We start from the raw sequence: 18067 nt of genomic DNA on the forward strand, positions 1-18067 counted from the left end.
GAAAATGGGGAGATTTGACACTATTGAAGATCCTCATCACTTAATAAGGGGGAAAAAGTGGTAACTTTTTCCTGAGAGCAGCTTGGCACTACAGAAAGGGAACTAAAAAGGACAGACTTCCAGTGTTTTAGGCTTTCCCCCGAATGCTTTAATAGGTATTGGAAAGAATGTGACACTCAAAGAAAAACATGTTCTCAAAGATTCTGAATAGATGCAGGCTACAAAAGCAGAGTGAGCACAGCATAATTCTGGATCTCCAAGGGTCTGCAGTGAGGCCGGTATTAGAGACGCATTATTTTTAATAAGTGTACTTTCCATCTATGAGGAGAAATGGGAGGAGCTAGAAAAATAAATCCACAAGTAAACATGTATTGAGACAGTATGTTCACTGCACAGTTTTGAAAAAGTAAACACAGCAGGGATCCTGAATGACTGGTGGTTAGAGTTTATACTTCTCAGGTAGGCAGAGGAACGTGGGTTCCCAGGAACCCCTTTATCTTTCAGTCCCGTTGAAATTTAAGAAACAGCAAGAGAAGAGGGGCAGCAGCATACAGTGGAGTGGTTCTCAGCTAGGGGTAGTTGAGCCTCCTCCAAAGAGCTGTGTGAAGCAGGCAAGTCCTATCCTCTGAGACTCTTTGCAGAAGCACTTGGACTAGACTGCTTTTAAGGTCTCTTCCAGATTGTTCCCACCATGAGAAAACTCTCCATTCCCACGAGGAGTTAAATGGCTCTCTGAGGTCTAAACTGACTTTGATTACTTGCAGACTTTGAGTCCCCAAGGCATTTTTAAAAATAACTCTTTATTTAAAGGTTCATGAAAGTGTTGGGCGCAAAATATCTTACTGGTCTTTGTCTTTAAACTTGGGTGTAAAGAAGAAAACGCTAATGTTGGAAAGGTGCTAAAGTTGGTATTAAGCAAGGTACGCCAAGATCTTCGCGAGGTATGTCTGCTCCAGGCCTGTTATCAGGTGCCCCCATCCCCACCTCTGCCACAGTCAAGCAAACACAGACGGGCACACACACACACGCACGGGTAGCCGGGCTCAGAGAACGCAGTGCAGGTAAGCGGCTCTCGCCTTCCTTCCCCATCGACAGTAACTTGCTCCCTTCCTTCTCCGACTCCCACTTTCTTGACCTCCACCCTCAGGCAGCATTCTTTGCAGCTAGGAACCGCGCAGCCAGGCCTGTGTTGCGCTTGGCGCGTCCTGACTTGGTGGCGGAAGAGTGTCCGCGGCCACAGACCAGGCGGTTCAGGAGGAGGCAAGGTCCCAACCCGCAGACTGAAGGGCGGAGCATGGGGCAGGTCCAGGGATTATGCGGAGGCGGGGCCCGAGGTGGGGCTGGGGGCGGGGGTGGAGGGCCTGGGGGCTCTGAAACTCCCCAGAGGCTCGCGGCCGCAGGTCGGGTTACACTGAGGGAGTGGTGGGTTTACCCGGCAGGCCCTGGAGCAGGATCACGGGGTGGGGCGGAGCTCTGAGAGCTGGGGGGTGGAGTTACGGGCGAGAAGGGGCGGGGCTCTGCGTGGCGGGGGTGGGACTGGGACATTAGGGGAGGGGCCTGTGGGGGCGGGGCTGAGATTGGGACCATTAGGGGCGGTGCTCCACGGGGCAGCTCTGGAGAGGTCGAGCCTGGCAGGGGCGGGGCTCTGCGTGAGAGGCGCGCTGGGGACCCGCGGTGCCGGCCGGGGCGGGACCTGGGCAGGAGCAGGGCCGTGGCAGGAAGCCGGAAGCAGCCGCGGCCCCAGCTCGGAGACATGGCGGGCGTTAAAGGTATATCCGCGGTTCCCCAGCTTGTTGGTCCTCCGGTCTGTCTCTGCTTCCGCTCTGGGCTAAGCCTGGAGCTGCCCCTTCAGCTGGGGGGCGGGAACGGCGCCCCCAGCCCGGCCACCCTTCCCGCCTCTGCGGTGGGAAGGCGCTTGCCCGCTCCCTTCGGGTAGAGGGTCGTTTCGGGGACCTTCGTCCCGTTTTTGCGAGGCCATGGGCCTTCAGGCTCTTGCGCGCGTCCCCGGGACCCGTGCCTTCCTGGGAGACCCAGGAGCATCACCTCCGGGGCTCTTCCATTCCTCGGAGCGCCCCCCGACCCCGACCTCTGCGGGTTTGGACCTGGCTGCCCGGGTTTCCGCGTCCTGACACATCCACCCTGACGCCTCTTCCCTTTCCTGCCGCTCCGCAGTTTCCCATCTCTTCCAGGGGGGCCGTTGTGTCCAGTGCTCCTCGCACTGGGGCACTTAATCCTCTAGTTCCTAATTATTTTTAACAATTAGGCAGAGTTGACTGCAAGCTGGTGTCAACGGAAAGCGCCCAGAAATGCTTTATTTCTCGTCACTGTGGAGAGAGTAGATTTGGTAGCTTGTTACCGCTACTTTCTTCAGTGTTTATTCATCTGTGACAAAGTAGGGTTTGCGCACTGTGCTTTTGAGTGGGGCAGTTGATAAAAAGGTGCACCAAGAACACAGCTTCCCTTATCTGTATGCCTCAGAGGGAAAGGGGATGGCAGCGGTGGGAGAGGTTATTGGAAGACTTCCTGTTATTTTGGTAGGAAACCACTAATTTCTCATCTTTTGAATAGAGGACAATAACTTGTTTCTATGCTGGAGTTCCGCTCATCTTTGAAATTTTTTCGTAAAGACCTTCCCTCCCAGTTAGTATCTGCTATAAACATGTATACAGTATATTTGCATGCATGTGCGGTTCACTGTGAAATTTATCTTGGGTGTGTGAAGTGTTTTAGCAGCAGACACATTTTATCATTCTTTCTTTCTGGATGACTGATCTTCAACATCAGTTCCGTAAAAGTGGTTTACCTGAACAGTGTCCAATGCCTAAGGAAGTCATTTGAAGCCAGTGCAGAAAACAGATGACAAGTAGTATCCGGTCACTGCTGCATTTACACACGTGCAAAAACTCTCACGCCATTAATAATGTTCGTATGTGAACGTGTTCGAAATTGTGATGTAGTAAAAAAAAAAGACTATAAAATGGAGGGAAGCATTTTGCAGATAATTCAACTTTTATTGAAGGAGTACTGTATTTCTGAGACTTGGGAAAATAGGTTAGTGAGAAGTTGTTGAGTGACAGAGTTGGAAATAACTCTGTTATTGTTTAAGTGTCTAAAGTGTGTCCAGATTCAGAGGGAGCCACTGATGGTATTGTGAGTTGAATTGTGCCCCCCCCCTGAAAATACATGTTCAAGTTCTAACCCCAGTACCTATAATGTGACCTAATTTGGAAATAGGGTCTTTGCAGACATAATTAAGTTAAAATGATACTGGATTCACGTGAGCCTTAATCTAGTGACCAGTGTCCTTATAAGCAGAGGGGAATTGGGACCTGGAGGCAAACAGGAAGAACCCCACAGGAAGACAGGCAGAAAGTGAGTGAGGCAGCTGGAGGCGAAGGAGCACCAAACATTGCCAGCAACCACAGGAGTTAGGAAAAGGCAAGAAAGGTGTCTTCCCATAGAGTCTACATTTCAGGCATCAAGGCCCCAGAGCTGTAAGAAAATTAGTTTCTGTTGTTCCAAACCATCCAAACCATCCCTTTTGTGGTACGTTGTTAATAGTTAACCTAGGAAACTTATACAGTTGGGATTACTTAACTCTGCTCCAGGGAGAAAGAGGACTGCTTCACAGAAGAGGCTGTCCTTGAGTAGAAGCTAAAAGGATCAGTAAGGCTTGACCTGGTAAAGAGGGGCAAGGGCAGTTTATTCCAAGTGGAGGGAACACCACCTGACGTGGGGCAGGGGGGCACCTGGAATGTGAGAACGACTTGCAGGCTGTGAGAGCAACTATGAAGGGGTGAGACCAGCTTTATCTATTGGGGAGATCACTTGTGTGGAGGATGGACTGGAAGTCACAGGAGGAGGCAGGCACGAGGTAATAAGGGCCTGTGCTAGAGCTGTAGCAGAGGGTTCAGGAGAAATAGGTGGATGTCTTTTAGGATTGCTAAAACAAAAATACCATAAACTGGATGGCTTAAACAACACTCCCTTATTTCTCAGCTCTGGGGACTGAGAAATCCAACATCAGGGTGCGCCCAGATTCAGTGTCTGGTGAGTGCATGCTTCCTGGTTCACAGAGAGCTGGCTTCTTGCTGTATTCTCAGTGGCAGAAGGGGCAACCAAGCTCTCTGGAGTCCTTTCCATAGGGGCACTACACCCGTTCATAAGGGCTCTGCCTTGTGACCTTATCACCTCCCAAAGGCTCTACATACCCATCATATTGGGCACTAGGATTTAACATGAATTTTGGGGTGAAGGGACCAGTGGGGCTGAGTGAGGTATCACCTTGACTTGCTGATAGTCTATAAGGCAGGGGGCAATGATGGTCTTGGTCATTCAAGATAGACCCTTCAAGGGGAATAAGCATGTGTTTGGCAGGGGGTTGTGAGGCGCTTCAGTTTCACATATGTTGAATTTGAGGTCCTTATTGCCTACAGGCAGAGAAGTCCAGGCTGGAGTTGGAAGTGCTTAGTTCTTAGGACCTGCTCTGAGCTGCAGCATAGACATGGCCAGGACTTTGTGGTACCAGGCATCTTTTGGCTAAATGCAATTTTTCAGCAAGAATGTAGAGTGGAACGAAATGAAATTGAATTCCCTGTTAGCTCCAACTTTAAGAGATGGCAGAGGATGTGATTCCTGAAGAGAGGAAAAGAAATAAAAAAGAATCCATTGGAGACGTGGTTGTAAACCTTGACAGGTTGGTATCAGAGAACAGAAAGAGGTCTGTGGTTCCTGACTTTGAAAGGTCCCCTAGAGGAGGGAGTGGTGCAGATGGTCAGGCACAGGGAGCGGGCAACGCCAACTGTGGATAAAATGTGAGTTCCTGTGGCCAGGATCTCACTTGGCCATCGTTGACTAGTTCATTGCACACCTGTGGGCAATACATGGCTGTTGGCTTTATAAAAAGAGCTCTGCCCAGTGCTCTGGGCACGACACGGTGGCAGGGCTGCAAGGCTGCAGGAGAGCAGAGCAGAGGCTGGAGTGGTGGCAGCACCGAGGACAGGGGCCCAGAGGACAGCTATGCAGGATGACTGTGCAGAGAGGCCCAGAGGACAGCTGTGTGGGACAACTGTGCAGAGAGGCCCACTGGACGGCTGTGCAGACAGAGGGGCCCAGAGGACAGCTGTGTGGGACGACTGTGCAGAGGGGCCCGGAGGACAGCTGTGTGGGACAACTGTGCAGAGAGGCCCACAGGATGGCTGTGCAGACAGAGGGGCCCAGAGGACGGCTGTTCACCCCAAGAACATTTTGCTGTCAGTTTCTTTGGTCACACTGAATCCATAGCGAACTTGCCCGTGGCTGAAACCCATTGGCAAGACAATTGGCGAAGGTCGGCAGGGTTCACTGTTGACCAAGGATAAAAACAGGCTGCCCTTATGGGAGGGGTGCTTCAGCGGGCTGCCCCTGTGAATGGGGAGACAGTGGATTGTTCCCCAGTGGGTATGTGGTCTGAGGTGGCTTCCCTCCTAGAGGACTGGGCCCCACCCCAGGACTGGAGGCAAGTGGAGGTGACAACTGAGGCAGTAGGGGTGGCCCTTTGTATAGTAAGCAGATGCTTTGAGAAGCAGAGTGCCTGGGAGGCAGTGGGGACTGTGGGTTGGCTGCTTTTCACAGTCTTAAAAAGGTCTACAGAGGAGACCCAAGAAATGGCGGCACTAGAACGCAAGCTGCAAACTTCTGTGGATTCCCTGAGGAAGGAGATGGCATTGATACTTGAGGAGGTGGCATGAGAAGGCGAACTGCAAACCTCTGTGGGTTCCCTGAGGAAGGAGATGGCATTGATACGAGAGGAGGCAGCCCAAGAGCACCGGCAGCAAGGTGCCATTGGAGATGAGACAGCAGCGCTGCCAGGTGTTCTGAAGGAGGAAGAGGCCATCAAGGAAAAAGACGAACTCCTGAGGGAAGCACAGGCAGAGGGGGCACGAGAGCGTCAGCTGTGAAGCATTGAGCTGAAGGTAAGAGACATTCTGAAGACTGAGCTGGCATTGCTGCGAGGCACTGTAGCAGAGGAGGCACTTGGGGGAGTGGAGAGAAAGGTGCCATCAGCCCCAGAAATGGAGGAGCTGGAGAAGGATGAAGGAGTGGTGCCGGAGGCACTGGCCCCTCCTGTATTGAAAGCACACCCAGTAGTTGTAAAGAAAATAAAGATCCAGCAGCTGAAAGTTCCCCAAGGAGAGGAGCAGCCCCCTCCCCAGGGTGTGGAACGCTCTATGGACCACCCCTATACTCAGGCTGAGCCAGTGGCTGTGGGACTTAGGGGTGGATGGAATTGTTCTGTCGGGATCAGAGATGGGAAAGCTGTCTTCCCTGACAGTGCAGCCCGCCTTGAGGCAGCGATTACAAAATGCGAGGTGGCGCATACAGTAGCTGAAGCAATGAGAACCCAGAAAAAAATAAGACCTGTTACTCACAGGAGGAATTTGAGGGGCCCGGTGAGGGTTACATAGGACCCAGATGTGGGTTGATTTGATACGGGTGGGAGTAGATGGAAGGAAATTAGACGGGAAGCCAAATAGGATCTTACTGGAGCAATGGCAAGAACTGAAACCAGAGCGGCAGTTCCAGCCATTAAGACTAAAGAGGCAGAGGTCAGAGACAGAGCCACGAGTCTGGCCTGTGTGTCTGTAAGACTTTTTGCCGGAGAGGCTGGATAACAATTTTGAGCTTCCTTGCACAGGGACCATTGTAGAGGACTAAGAGCACATGGATTGAGAGGAGAGAATACTGGGGGGGTGGAGTGTGGATAAAATGAGAGTTCCTGTGGCCAGGATTCTCACATGGCCCTGGTTGACAGCACACCTGTGGGCAATACATGGTTGTTGACTCTATAAAAAAAGTTCCGCCCAGTGCTTTGGGCACAACATGGTGACAGGGCTGCAAGGCTGCAGAAGAGCAGAGCAGAGGCTGGAGTGGTGGCAGCACCGAGGACAGAGGCCCAGAGGATGGCTGTGTGGGACGACTGTGCAGAGAGGCCCGCAGGACGTCTGTGCAGACAGAGGGGCCCAGAGGATGGCTGTGTGGACAGAGGGGCCCAGAGGACGGCTGTACGGACAGAGGGGCCCAGAGGCAGAGACCGGCTTGCTGCATGCAGACTCCCTCTGAGTGAACAGGATTTTAGTGACTGACCTGCCACCTGGAAATAAAGTTGGGTATAACCCTCTCACCCCAAGAATGTTTTGCTGTCATTTTCTTTGGTCACACTGAATCCATAGCAAACTTGCCTGGGGCTGAAACCCATTGGCAAGACACCAACTGTAAGGAAAAGATCATCTGTAATGAAACAATATGTGAAACGTTACCTCTGTGCATTTTTTCTTCTAAAACGTAATGGATACTAAATGGAAAAATATATAAATTAAATTAATAGTCCTTCCTTGTCCCCTAACATCTGTATACTACAGATGTTTTTAAAAACACCTTGGCATCTTCCTATAAAACAGCCCACCCAAATCATTCTTAAGTTAAAAGGAAGCAATGAGAATGTTAATTAGTTTAGTCAGTGACTAATTTTGAGTATTGTGGGGTTTTTCAGAAGAAAATGTGGCTAATACTGTAACTGGTGCTTTTGATTCGTATCTTTATCAAGGATGATTAGTAAAATGAACAGATGCCTTCATTAATCAACATGTGTTGAGCGCCTCCTTGTGGCAAGCACTTTACCGTACATTATCTCATTTAATTCCCATAAGCTCCGTGGGAAGGTGGCACCATTGTTTCCTATTTTACAGGTGAGAAATCAGATTTAAAGAGGTTTGCCTTCTACCCAAGGGCACATAACCAGTTGGTGGCAGGTCAGGACTGGAACCCATGATGGTTACCCAGTGTTCAAGATTTTTTAACAACCCTGATATATTCTGTCTCCCACTTAGTAGCATGACAAGGAGAAATAGGTTCCTATCCCTTCAGAGATTAGTGTCTAACAGATGCAGGGAATAAATATTCAGTAGACGCTGGTTGGGAATCATTTTCTGTGAAGACATGAAAACAATCTGCAAATACTTGAAGTAGTATTGTGGTTTTACATATATTCACAAAGTTGTGCAACCATCACTACTGATTCCATAACATTTCATCACCCCCAAAAAACTCTGTTATCCCCATTCCTTCACTCTTCCCTGAGCCTCTAGCAACCATTGGTTTGGAACCTTTTTAACTCTTGGTGTTATTTTCCACAGCTCTTGTGGCGTTGTCCTTCAGTGGGGCTATTGGGTTGACTTTTCTCATGCTGGGATGTGCTTTAGAAGGTTACGGGTAAGTGGTCATTTCAAAAGAACTATTCTCTTTGTATCTCTGTCTCTACTAGGGTGTTAGTTTGCTCACTTTAGCACCGAGCTCTAACCAATGAATTTGTGAAGTCCAGATTATGAACCCAGGGCCTTCATGGGTCAGTTGTATTTGCTCAGAGAAAACTCTTCTTAAAATTGAAGCATTCATTTAATCAGGATTTATGAACACTTACTATGAACCAGCTGGGAATACAAGAATGAAGAGATGCAGTCCTGTGCTTGAGGAGCTTACAGGTGTAGTTGTGCTAGGACAGGCAGGCAAATGGTCCAGTCCATGAGGTTGATAGCTGCTGTGGAGATGTATGCAGATACCAGGAGCTCCTCCCTGGGCATGCATCTGAGCTTCCCTGGGAGAGGCAGGGGACGCTGCATAGAAGATGTCTTGAAGCTGAGACTTGGTGGATAAATAAGAGTTTATCAGGCTGACATGTCAGGGGTCAGGGGAGGGCATTCCGAGCAGAGGCAATAGTGAGTAAATTTCTTTATTCAGCAGCTGTTGGTCAAGTGCTTACCATATGCTAGCCACTATTATAGGAACTGGAGATTAAGAAACAAGAAAACAAAGATCCTGCTGTCTTGGAGTCTATATTTTAGTGGGGGAGACTGTACACAGATTAAAAAATATGCTCTATGAGAGGTAGAAGTGTTATGAAGAATAAAGGATAAAGGGCATAGAAGTTGGGGAGAGGGCAGTCAGAGAAGACCTCTCTGAGAGGGTGACGTGAGCAGAAAGCTAAAGAAAACGAGGAAGCAGGCCATACAGAAACATGGGGAAAGAGGACGTTAGGCAGTAGGAAAGCCATAGGCTAAGGCCCAGAGCATGACAGCATGAGTCTGTTCAGGAAATCACATGTGGGTCATTATTGTAGAGCATAAATTGTAGCTGGGATGGGAAAGAAGGGTTGGGTGAGGGTGTAGAGTCAGTCTTCAGGGCTGTGTATGCTGTATGAAGGGAGGTCAGTTTTATACTTTAAGCAATAGGAGCTGGGAAAATAGCTCAAGAACAGTTTTTGAGGGTTTATGATAAAAAAAGGTCCATCTGGCTGAAATGTGAGACGAGATAGGAGAGTGCTAGCAGTGTAGTCAGGGAGAAGGAAGGGACTACATAAATCCAGCAAAATTTAGGGCTGGGGCAGTAGGAATGGAAAGAAAGGGAGGCGAGATCTAGGCAACAGAACCACTGAGTTTTGTTAATTGATAGCAGAGTTCAGCAGGGGAGAGAGATCTTGAATGTCTCGCGATTGGCTTGAGCAACTGGGTAGAAGATCATGGGACTAACTTAGATCAAGTGGAGCTAGTGGTCATGACAGTGATAAGTTTAAGTCTGTCACTGTAGTACCCACCAACTGTCACAGAAATCATTTAAGCAGAAGAGGGACCCAGTTATAAGCAATACCTTGCATTTGTCCAGAGCTTTCGTACCTATTACTTTAGTCTAGCTTTAGGGATGTAACTTATTATCCTCATTTCTCACTGGGAAACCAAGAGCACAGAGTGGCAGACTTAACGCAGATTGCACAGCAGTAAGTGGCAGAAATGGAAGTGGAACTCATGTTCTTATTCTCTTGACTGGAGGCTTTTCCATTATTCCATAACCAACTCTAAATCCAGTTGTTTTAATTCTGTGTGATACACTGTATCACTAAAAGGTAAGACAATGACCCATTACTGCTACTACATAGAAATTAATGTTCTACCTCAGTAATGGTGACCCAGGATTGTCATCTATATTGGGAGTCAGCAAATTGGGCCACAGGCCAAGTACAGCCTGCTGCCTGTTTTTGTAATTAAAGTTTTATGGGAACGCAGACACACCCATTTGTTTATGTATTATCTTTGGCTCTTTTTATACTACAGTGGCAGAGTTGAATGGCTGACAAAGAGAACTTGTGTTTTGCAAAGTCTAAAATATTTACTGTTTGGTCCTCTACAGTTTGCCAACTCCTGGCCTACATGTTTACTGTAGCATTTCATACTTAAATTGTATATATAAACAAGATTGCTTCTACATTTACCATTCTCTTAGTTGAATATTGATGGCTTGCTGTGAGTGGGAACGTAGTCTCTTAGATTGTTTTTCAGAAAAATAACATTATTCTAGGAAGAACTGTCTGGGGCATGTCAGGTGACAGCTCGATCTATTCCAAACCTTTTTTTCTTTGTGTCTCACTTTATCTCAGTTTCCTCACAGGTTAAAAAAAAGTTTTGAACTAAAGAATCTCTAAAAGCTTCTTTCAACAGAATGCTATTTGATGATTTTTGAAATGTATTTTAATTCGTCAAGTTTAAAGTTAGGATTTCAAACTCTGTGTTTCCATCCTGAGTCCTCTTGATGAAAGTCACTTTCCCTTCTTGCTTTTTGGCTACCATCTTGCACTGCTAGGTCTGTGGCTGAAATGGAGGTTTCGTTACAGTGTGGCTTTGCCACAATTTCTGCTTGGAGGTGCTGGCTGGGTGGATCTGTGCTGTCATGATATCATGATGATACATATTATTGTGATGTGGGTATATATATAAAAATGAGTAGAGACTATGCTTTTTTCTTCCTCAAGGAGTAAAGCACAATAAATGTCTAACTGATGGAGAAAAATATTTTTGAAGTATTTGTGGAGCAAATGTAATTGCAAAAAGATGGCAATTTTTAGTAAATGCAACATGCTGAAATTTGGGAAGAAAACAACATTTTTGCTTTATAGTATGACTGTGATCTCCTACAATAAAGATGAGAGTACAGCTAAAGTTTTTACTAGTAAGCGTACTTATTTTTATGACTTCTATACTTAAAAATACATTTATTTTGTTCATTTAACTAAGTATTAATGGAGTACCTCTTGGTTACCTCTAAACCCTGGAGGTAAATGGTGGTTGATTAAGACAAATCAGACGCTTGTTCTCATAAGCAATAAAGTATCAAATAGGAATAGGTGGTGTGCAGAAAGTTAAGAGAGCGATGTGCTCGAAGTGATGTGGTGTATATGAAGTGGATGGTCAGGGAAAGCCTGCTTTGGAGGAGACCCCTCGGTTTAGATTGCATGATAAAAAGGAGCCAGCCAATGAGAAGGTCGGGAGGAGAAGCCTTCCAAGCAGAGGGCGGGGCACAGGCCCTAAGGAAAGGTCGGACTCAAGTGTTTCAAGAATGGAAAAGAAGGCTGTTGTGGGAATAAAGGAAAAATAACACAGAATGAATGAAAGTTGACCAGATTATGTAAGGCCTTGCAGGACATGGCAAAGAATCTGGGGTTTATTCTAAGCCATTGAAACATTTCCAACATGCATGCACTCGAAAGATCTCTGTTGAATTAGCATGTGCGAGGCACCCACTCTGTTCTATAGGAAGAGCAAATAGTTGTTTATTAACACAATACATATGTGTTAATGGACTAGTAATTTTTAATTATCATTACTTTTCTTGATAGAAATCATCTTATGTACTTCTATTGACAACTGGGTAAATAAGTTTTTGACCTGGACTTTTAAAATAATAATAACTTTGAAATAGTAGTGTATCTTTAATTTAAAATATAATTGTAACGTTTCTCTTTGGGTTTCTTCTGGGTGCAATGGCAGCGTGTACTGGCCCTTGTTTGTCCTGGTATTCCACGCCATCTCTCCCATTCCCCATTTCATTGCCAAAAGAGCGACGTATGACTCTGATGCAGCAAGTAGTGCCTGTCGGGAACTGGCATATTTTTTCACTACTGGAATTGTTGTTTCTGCCTTTGGATTTCCTGTTATTCTTGCTCGTGTGGCTGTGGTAAGTTTTGTTTTCAATTGTTTTGTCCAGTTGTTGCCGAGTTTACTTCAAAGGCTTGGGTCAGGATCCTCAATTTCATTTCCATGGCTTAGGCATCATGCTCAAATCCAGCTGCATTTTTAGTTTCTCAGTTCTTCCATTTTAGATCTACCTGTCAGCATCTTGGCCATGTATTCAGAATGTTTTGTTTCTCTTATAGCTTTTAGCCAGCCCATGGGATTTCTTGTTTTTTTCTACCATAAGCTGTTTTCTGGAATTGTTCTTAAATTGTTGCCTCTTTATCTCAGGGCAATCCATAGAGACTATAATAGCAATATTTTGCTAGCTCCAAAATGAACATCATATCAAATTCTTCTCCTGCAAGTAAGATCATGGACACAATTTTCAACTCAATACAATAGGGATCTATTGAGAGAAAACTGAAGATAGGGAAGATACAGTGAATAAGATTACATCTTCACATCACTGTAAAATTTCTCTTTTTGTCTCCAGAATGCACTTTGTGGGTATAATTTATTCAATTCTTTGATGTTCACTGTCTTTCATACTATTTGCTTTTAATCCCCCCAACTACATACTTTTTTAATTTCATGAAATTCTTATTTGGTGCATTGAATATCAGATATGCACAAGTCTTACTTCATTCAGTAAGTATCTTTGAAACATCTGCTATTTGTAAGATACCAGGAATAAGAGCTAGATACCATCTCTGTTCCCAAAGAGTACAGAAACTAGCCTGATGGGTAAGTACACTATAAGTGTATTAATGTGTGATAATTGAAGCATGATCAGAATTCCATAGGAACACCAATAATAGAGAAATTCCAACTGGCATTTGATATGGGCCTCAAAGGGAAAATAGGGTTTTGATTATAGTAGGGAAGGCTGTTTAAGCAATGGCCCTTAAGTGTGAAAATGCAGTATGTGGAATAATGAACAGTCCAATATGATGGAGCAAAAGTGCTTGGTGGAGATCAAGGCTAAAAGGGTTGGTGAAGCCCAATTGGGAAGGGTCTTGAATGTCATGTCACTTTGAACTCTGTCTAGATAATGGAGAAACATTGCACATTTTTGAATGAAAAATTACCACCTTAATTCTTTTTGTGCTTTAGACTAGTACTTCTTAACTTTTGCAGTAAAGATTTCTGTTTTTATGCATCATGTATCATGAAGAACCTTTCAACTGATGCTGTTGGTTAAATTGAAACAAAAATTTCCCACTGGAGGGCACTCTCATCCCCAACTGCACCTCTAAAACCATCTGCTATGCTGGAACGCTTTTTTCATTTATGTGCAGATTGTTATTTAAAGTCTTTCCTTGCTTAGAAAAGAAACAAACCAATCTATAACTCTCCGATTCCTATTTTCATGAGAGAAGGCAATGTGTACTGAACAGTCAGTACCCAGTATTGTAATTGGACCCTTTATAATCTTGCTGCTTGTATTTTATTCAAGGCAGTCATCTACTGAAAACAAGTAGAGAAATATGTCTAATTGGGGAAAATGTTAAGGGTGATACTAGACTTAATTAACAAACACCTTGAAAAAATTAGACCAATTACTGAATAGTTCACTGTCTCCCTCCTGTTACATTTTTAAACCTTTTGTCAGTTTTCTGTAATATTTCATTGGATGTTTTAAATGTAGAAACTAACAGATTTGCCTAAAGTACAATATGAAGAAAGTAAACATTTAATCCTCTTTTCTTGTGTTTCAGATCAAATGGGGAGCCTGTGGCCTTGTGCTGGCAGGCAATGCAGTCATTTTCCTTACAATTCAAGGTTTTTTCCTTGTATTTGGAAGAGGAGATGATTTTAGCTGGGAGCAGTGGTAGCACTTTGTTCTGAGAAAATGCATTTGATTTCTTAGAATTCATACTATATGTGTATATGTGCACATGTGGCCTTTTACTATGAAATTTCATATGCTGGGGTTTTTTATACCTTTAATATCATGTTCACTTTAAGGAAGACTACATGAGAAAAAGTTTAATTTTATTCCCAGCAAAGAGACCTCTCCATTTATTCAAGTTGAATTATATTATTTGTTTGGCTGTTGATATGGTGCTTTCAGAAAATATATTACGTAGGTTTTAGACAGCTGTTCACTTTTGCAGTGCTTCCACACCTTTTGCCTGAGAGATGTGCTCTGGTAGGCAGGTAACACTGGAGCAGGTCTCAGTGCCGCTCAGGACTTGCAAGATATCCTTGTGGCTCAGGGAAGCAGAGGTGTTTGTGTTGTAGACTCTTTGTGGTGTGGACCCTTGCTTCTCAAAGTGTGGTCCATCGACTGAGAGCATCAGTATCTCCTAGGAGCTTATTACAAGTGCATGACCATAGGCCCTACCCTGGACCTAGTGTTGTCTTGTTGAGATCCCAAGTGAATCGTATGTATGTTAAAGTTTGACGAGCACTGTCACAGAGGACTTCAAGCATCACACCGAGCTTCCTTGTCTTCCCCTTGGCTGAGCAACGTAACCTCTCTGGGCATTAGCTGATCATTTGTAGAAGTTACTTCAACTACTCTCATGTTCAAACTCTCTGGTATTTGCAAAATGTCCAAACCTGTAATATATAGACTGTCCCTCAAATTTATGAAGTGCTCTCAGTAGGGAACAGCAGTGCCTTCCTACTGCCTGAAAGGCACGCTGTTTTCACAGTTTTCGGGGGACCGAAGAACCCCAGCACCCCACTGGGATGTAGGGAGGGAGGCTGGGCTGGAACCCGTCCCCGCTTCAGCTGGATAGGGAGGAATAGGTGATACTGTATAAGCTCCTTCCCTGTGCTGCTCCGCGCTGGCCCCGCCCCTGCCCCACCTCCTGCGTAACACACTCCCAGCAGCTCCGATTTGCTCTCACTGCCTCGCGGCTCTGGACTCTCCTTTCCATAGAGACACGGAGCCGAGTAAGCAAGTAGAGGGAGCTGCTTAGTTTTATTTGCATGTTGATGTACTTTTTGTCTTCCACATCCTATAGGTATTTATATGTAATACTTTTTACCACTTTTAAATGAATCATTGACAATACATGTCATGCTGGATTCTGTAATCACAGTTTTTGTAGTTCAACTTTTTGTCCAAGACCTATTAAGAAAGGGACTATGGGAACTAAAACCACTTGATCAGAATATAAGAAATGTTAAAGCGTTGTTGATGTGTGATAACTGACATACATTGAAACACGGAAACCTTGAAGTTTGTAATCTGAGTAATTATAGACCCCTTCATATCCTAGAATCTTGCTGGCTCTAGAAGATAAAAGTGAGACCTAAAAGGATAATGTGCAAAGTTCTATTTTGGCCTTGTGCATGATTTTCTGTTTTCAATGTTCTGTGTACATATAGAATTGTTAAAGTTGTCATTCCCAATATTTATATTAGAATAATTATGTAGACACTTTATAATTTTAAGCAGCATTTTTTATAACACTTGCACTTACTGTAATAAATTTCTTTTAACACTAAAGAAAAGATTAATTTTAAAAGTCTTTATTCTAATGTAACCTTGCTTAAAAGAAAAAAAAGTTAGACTTTCTTGGTAATCCGAAATGAGCAGTTTTGAGCAATCATCTGTCCTGCAATAATATAACAGCAATAAGTTTTAAGATATCATTTTAAATGTCTAGTCATCTTGTAATAACTTCTTTTCCTAACGTAGAAATAGTTACATTACCTTTTGCAAAAGTGGCTTTGTTCCTTGTGTGCAATTCAAATAGCCAAGGTCAAGGTAGCCTTAATGTGTAGCCAAAAAGCATTGCCTTTTGATTGTATTTCCAGAATGATAAAAGGTACTTCTAATTAGAGTATTTCTAGCTATTCTCTAATAAGGGAATGGTTTATTGAAGTGGTAGGTGATTGAATTTGTTATGTGTCTGAAAACAGAGACACTTACCTTGCAGTGCCTATGTATCATTTAAGTAATAAACGTGAATAGGAAGTATTGCTATATATGAATGTGCAACACAGAAGTTTCACCTTGGTCACACGAACACTGGACATTATCTTTTCCTTATATGAGAGATTGATTTTTTCCCCTATATACTACAATATAGTTTGGAGATTAAAAGCACATTGGTTACATTCTAAAACTAAGAATATGCATACAAAATTGCACACAAGTAAGTAATTTTATGAAAGGATTCTATCACGTTCCAAACAACTGGCTTATGGGTGGACTTTGAAAACACTTTCCCACAGAAACAATGTTATGAATTGGTGACTGAGTTCCCAGGCCAAGCCATCTGAGGCAGGCTTAACCCTAATGTAGCTGATCTATAATGCTCAAGGTACCTGCCTGAGTTTTGGGTCTTGGAAAGAGGATAGTATAAACAGTTTGGAGAATGCAAAGTGTAATTCCACCTCTTCCCAAGGACAAGGTCTTTCTCTGAGAGTTTTGCAGCCCTCCATAACCCCAAATGCCGTTGGAGTCCAGGTACACTCCTGTGAGGTTTGCTGGCCTCCTCTCCAACTTAGGGCCTTCCTCCTAGGCTGCCCTGCCTCCAGAGGTTCTTCACATTCCAAAGTTACCCACCTTTCTACTCCTACCAATCAGTTTTCTTGGTGTAGCTGAGAAATTTACACATTGGTGCTAAGAAGGCAATGTAATCAAAATCCTTCCCAGAAAGAATTAATGACATGGGATCATCTTCCCCACATCTGAAACCCTTACCAGTACCTATGTAGTCCTGCATTTAGCACACAGTGCTGCAGCTGCGTTTTTACATGGGAATGCCTCAGAACCAAATGACACATTCACAGAAAAATGTTCAGAGTGTTTCCAAGCAAAGTGCAAAAAGCATTCCAGCAGTTCATAGAAAGAGAATACTGTTTTGGGGCAGGAGCAATCCTGTCACATCTCATCCCATCCTCAGGGTGAGTTCTCAGCTGGTCCACTTTTCATAGTTGTTTCTTTTCCTCTACTTATAAACTTACAGATTTTTCTTAGAGTCCTTAATAAGTCTTTACCCTTGGTAAAGGTATCCCCTTGAAGAAGACTCCTTTCGTGGCTGAAATGTTTCGTTTAGTTAATAACATTCCTTATGCTCTCAGGGCAATGCTTAAGAGATGTCACAAAAATCTGCCTTTTCAAAGTTTGCAAAATTCAGATTTTGCACAATAATTCAACATATTCATGAGGATGCTAGCATTTTCCAAGGATAGTAATTAGTTCACAACTGGGGACCATTACTTCCGTAGATGAATATAAGTTGTGCATTTTAATTTCTTTTTCCATTTTGCCTCCTGAAGTACCTTATTTGTAAAAATCCTAGTATATAATAGCTCATGAATTATAATCTGCTTTTGAGTGGCCATGCTACTGGAATAGACCAGTGATATGTGTAACCCCAAATGTGATGTGACGGATCACCAAGATTGCTTTACAGAGTTCATTATACATGTATGATGAGGATGATTACTTTCTAAATAAAACTTGTCATTCATACTTTAACAAAGACTTTTATGTACATTATTAAACCAAAACAGTTGTATGTTACATTGAAATGCGTTATATTTGGAAAGGAGAACAGCAATTTATTTTCTCAGTGCTTCTGTTTGGATGATCTTAATGTGAATGTGACTAATTTTGAGCCTACATTTGTAGGTGAGGAGAAGCAGTCTAGGAGCGGGAGACCTGGAAGAAATCCAGTCCCTAATTACAACTTTGCTGTGGCTAACACTTTCAGGGCTGGAGGTCGGTATAGGGGACATGGTTAATCAAGAATTTGTTGTATTGGAAAAGGGAGGAATGCTGAACACTTTTAAAAAGTGCTGTACATATTCTGAAGATTCTGTGCAGTACAGAAAAGAATGCACCGATGTAAAATACTACCTAAGGAAAGTGTCCTCTTCATGCACAAAGCATTTCCAGACGGATTTAGACAGCTAGATTCCAAAGGAACTGAGCTAGTTATTTCTTTGTGTTGCCCAACTAAGTTAAGTGTAATTTTATAAGACCAACATAACTGTAAAATCCCCGTAAGAGAAAACAGTCCCCCAGGGAAACTTCTCAGGTCCAGGGGTTTTTACATAAG

General features: G+C 44.1%; 1 protein-coding gene across 3 annotated transcripts; it reads left to right on the plus strand.

Annotated features, from left to right (window-relative positions):
• The first annotated feature begins 1619 nt into the window (after positions 1–1619).
• Positions 1620–17488, plus strand: LEPROT (leptin receptor overlapping transcript). Of its 3 annotated transcripts, none has more exons than XM_037024323.2 (4): positions 1620–1769; positions 8175–8250; positions 11853–12039; positions 13757–17488. In XM_037024323.2, the coding sequence occupies exons 1-4, from the start codon at positions 1754–1756 to the stop codon at positions 13871–13873; spliced, it is 396 nt and encodes a 131-aa protein (XP_036880218.1). In that variant the 5' UTR covers positions 1620–1753; the 3' UTR covers positions 13874–17488. The 3 variants fall into 3 exon arrangements, with proteins under 3 accessions (XP_036880218.1, XP_073090180.1, XP_073090181.1); XM_073234079.1 differs by lacking the exon at positions 1620–1769 and adding an exon at positions 5618–5954; XM_073234080.1 differs by lacking the exon at positions 1620–1769 and adding an exon at positions 5986–7143.
• The last annotated feature ends 579 nt before the right edge of the window (positions 17489–18067 follow it).

The sequence above is a fragment of the Manis javanica genome, chromosome 4, assembly GCF_040802235.1.
Source record: "Manis javanica isolate MJ-LG chromosome 4, MJ_LKY, whole genome shotgun sequence".
NCBI lineage: Eukaryota > Metazoa > Chordata > Mammalia > Pholidota > Manidae > Manis > Manis javanica.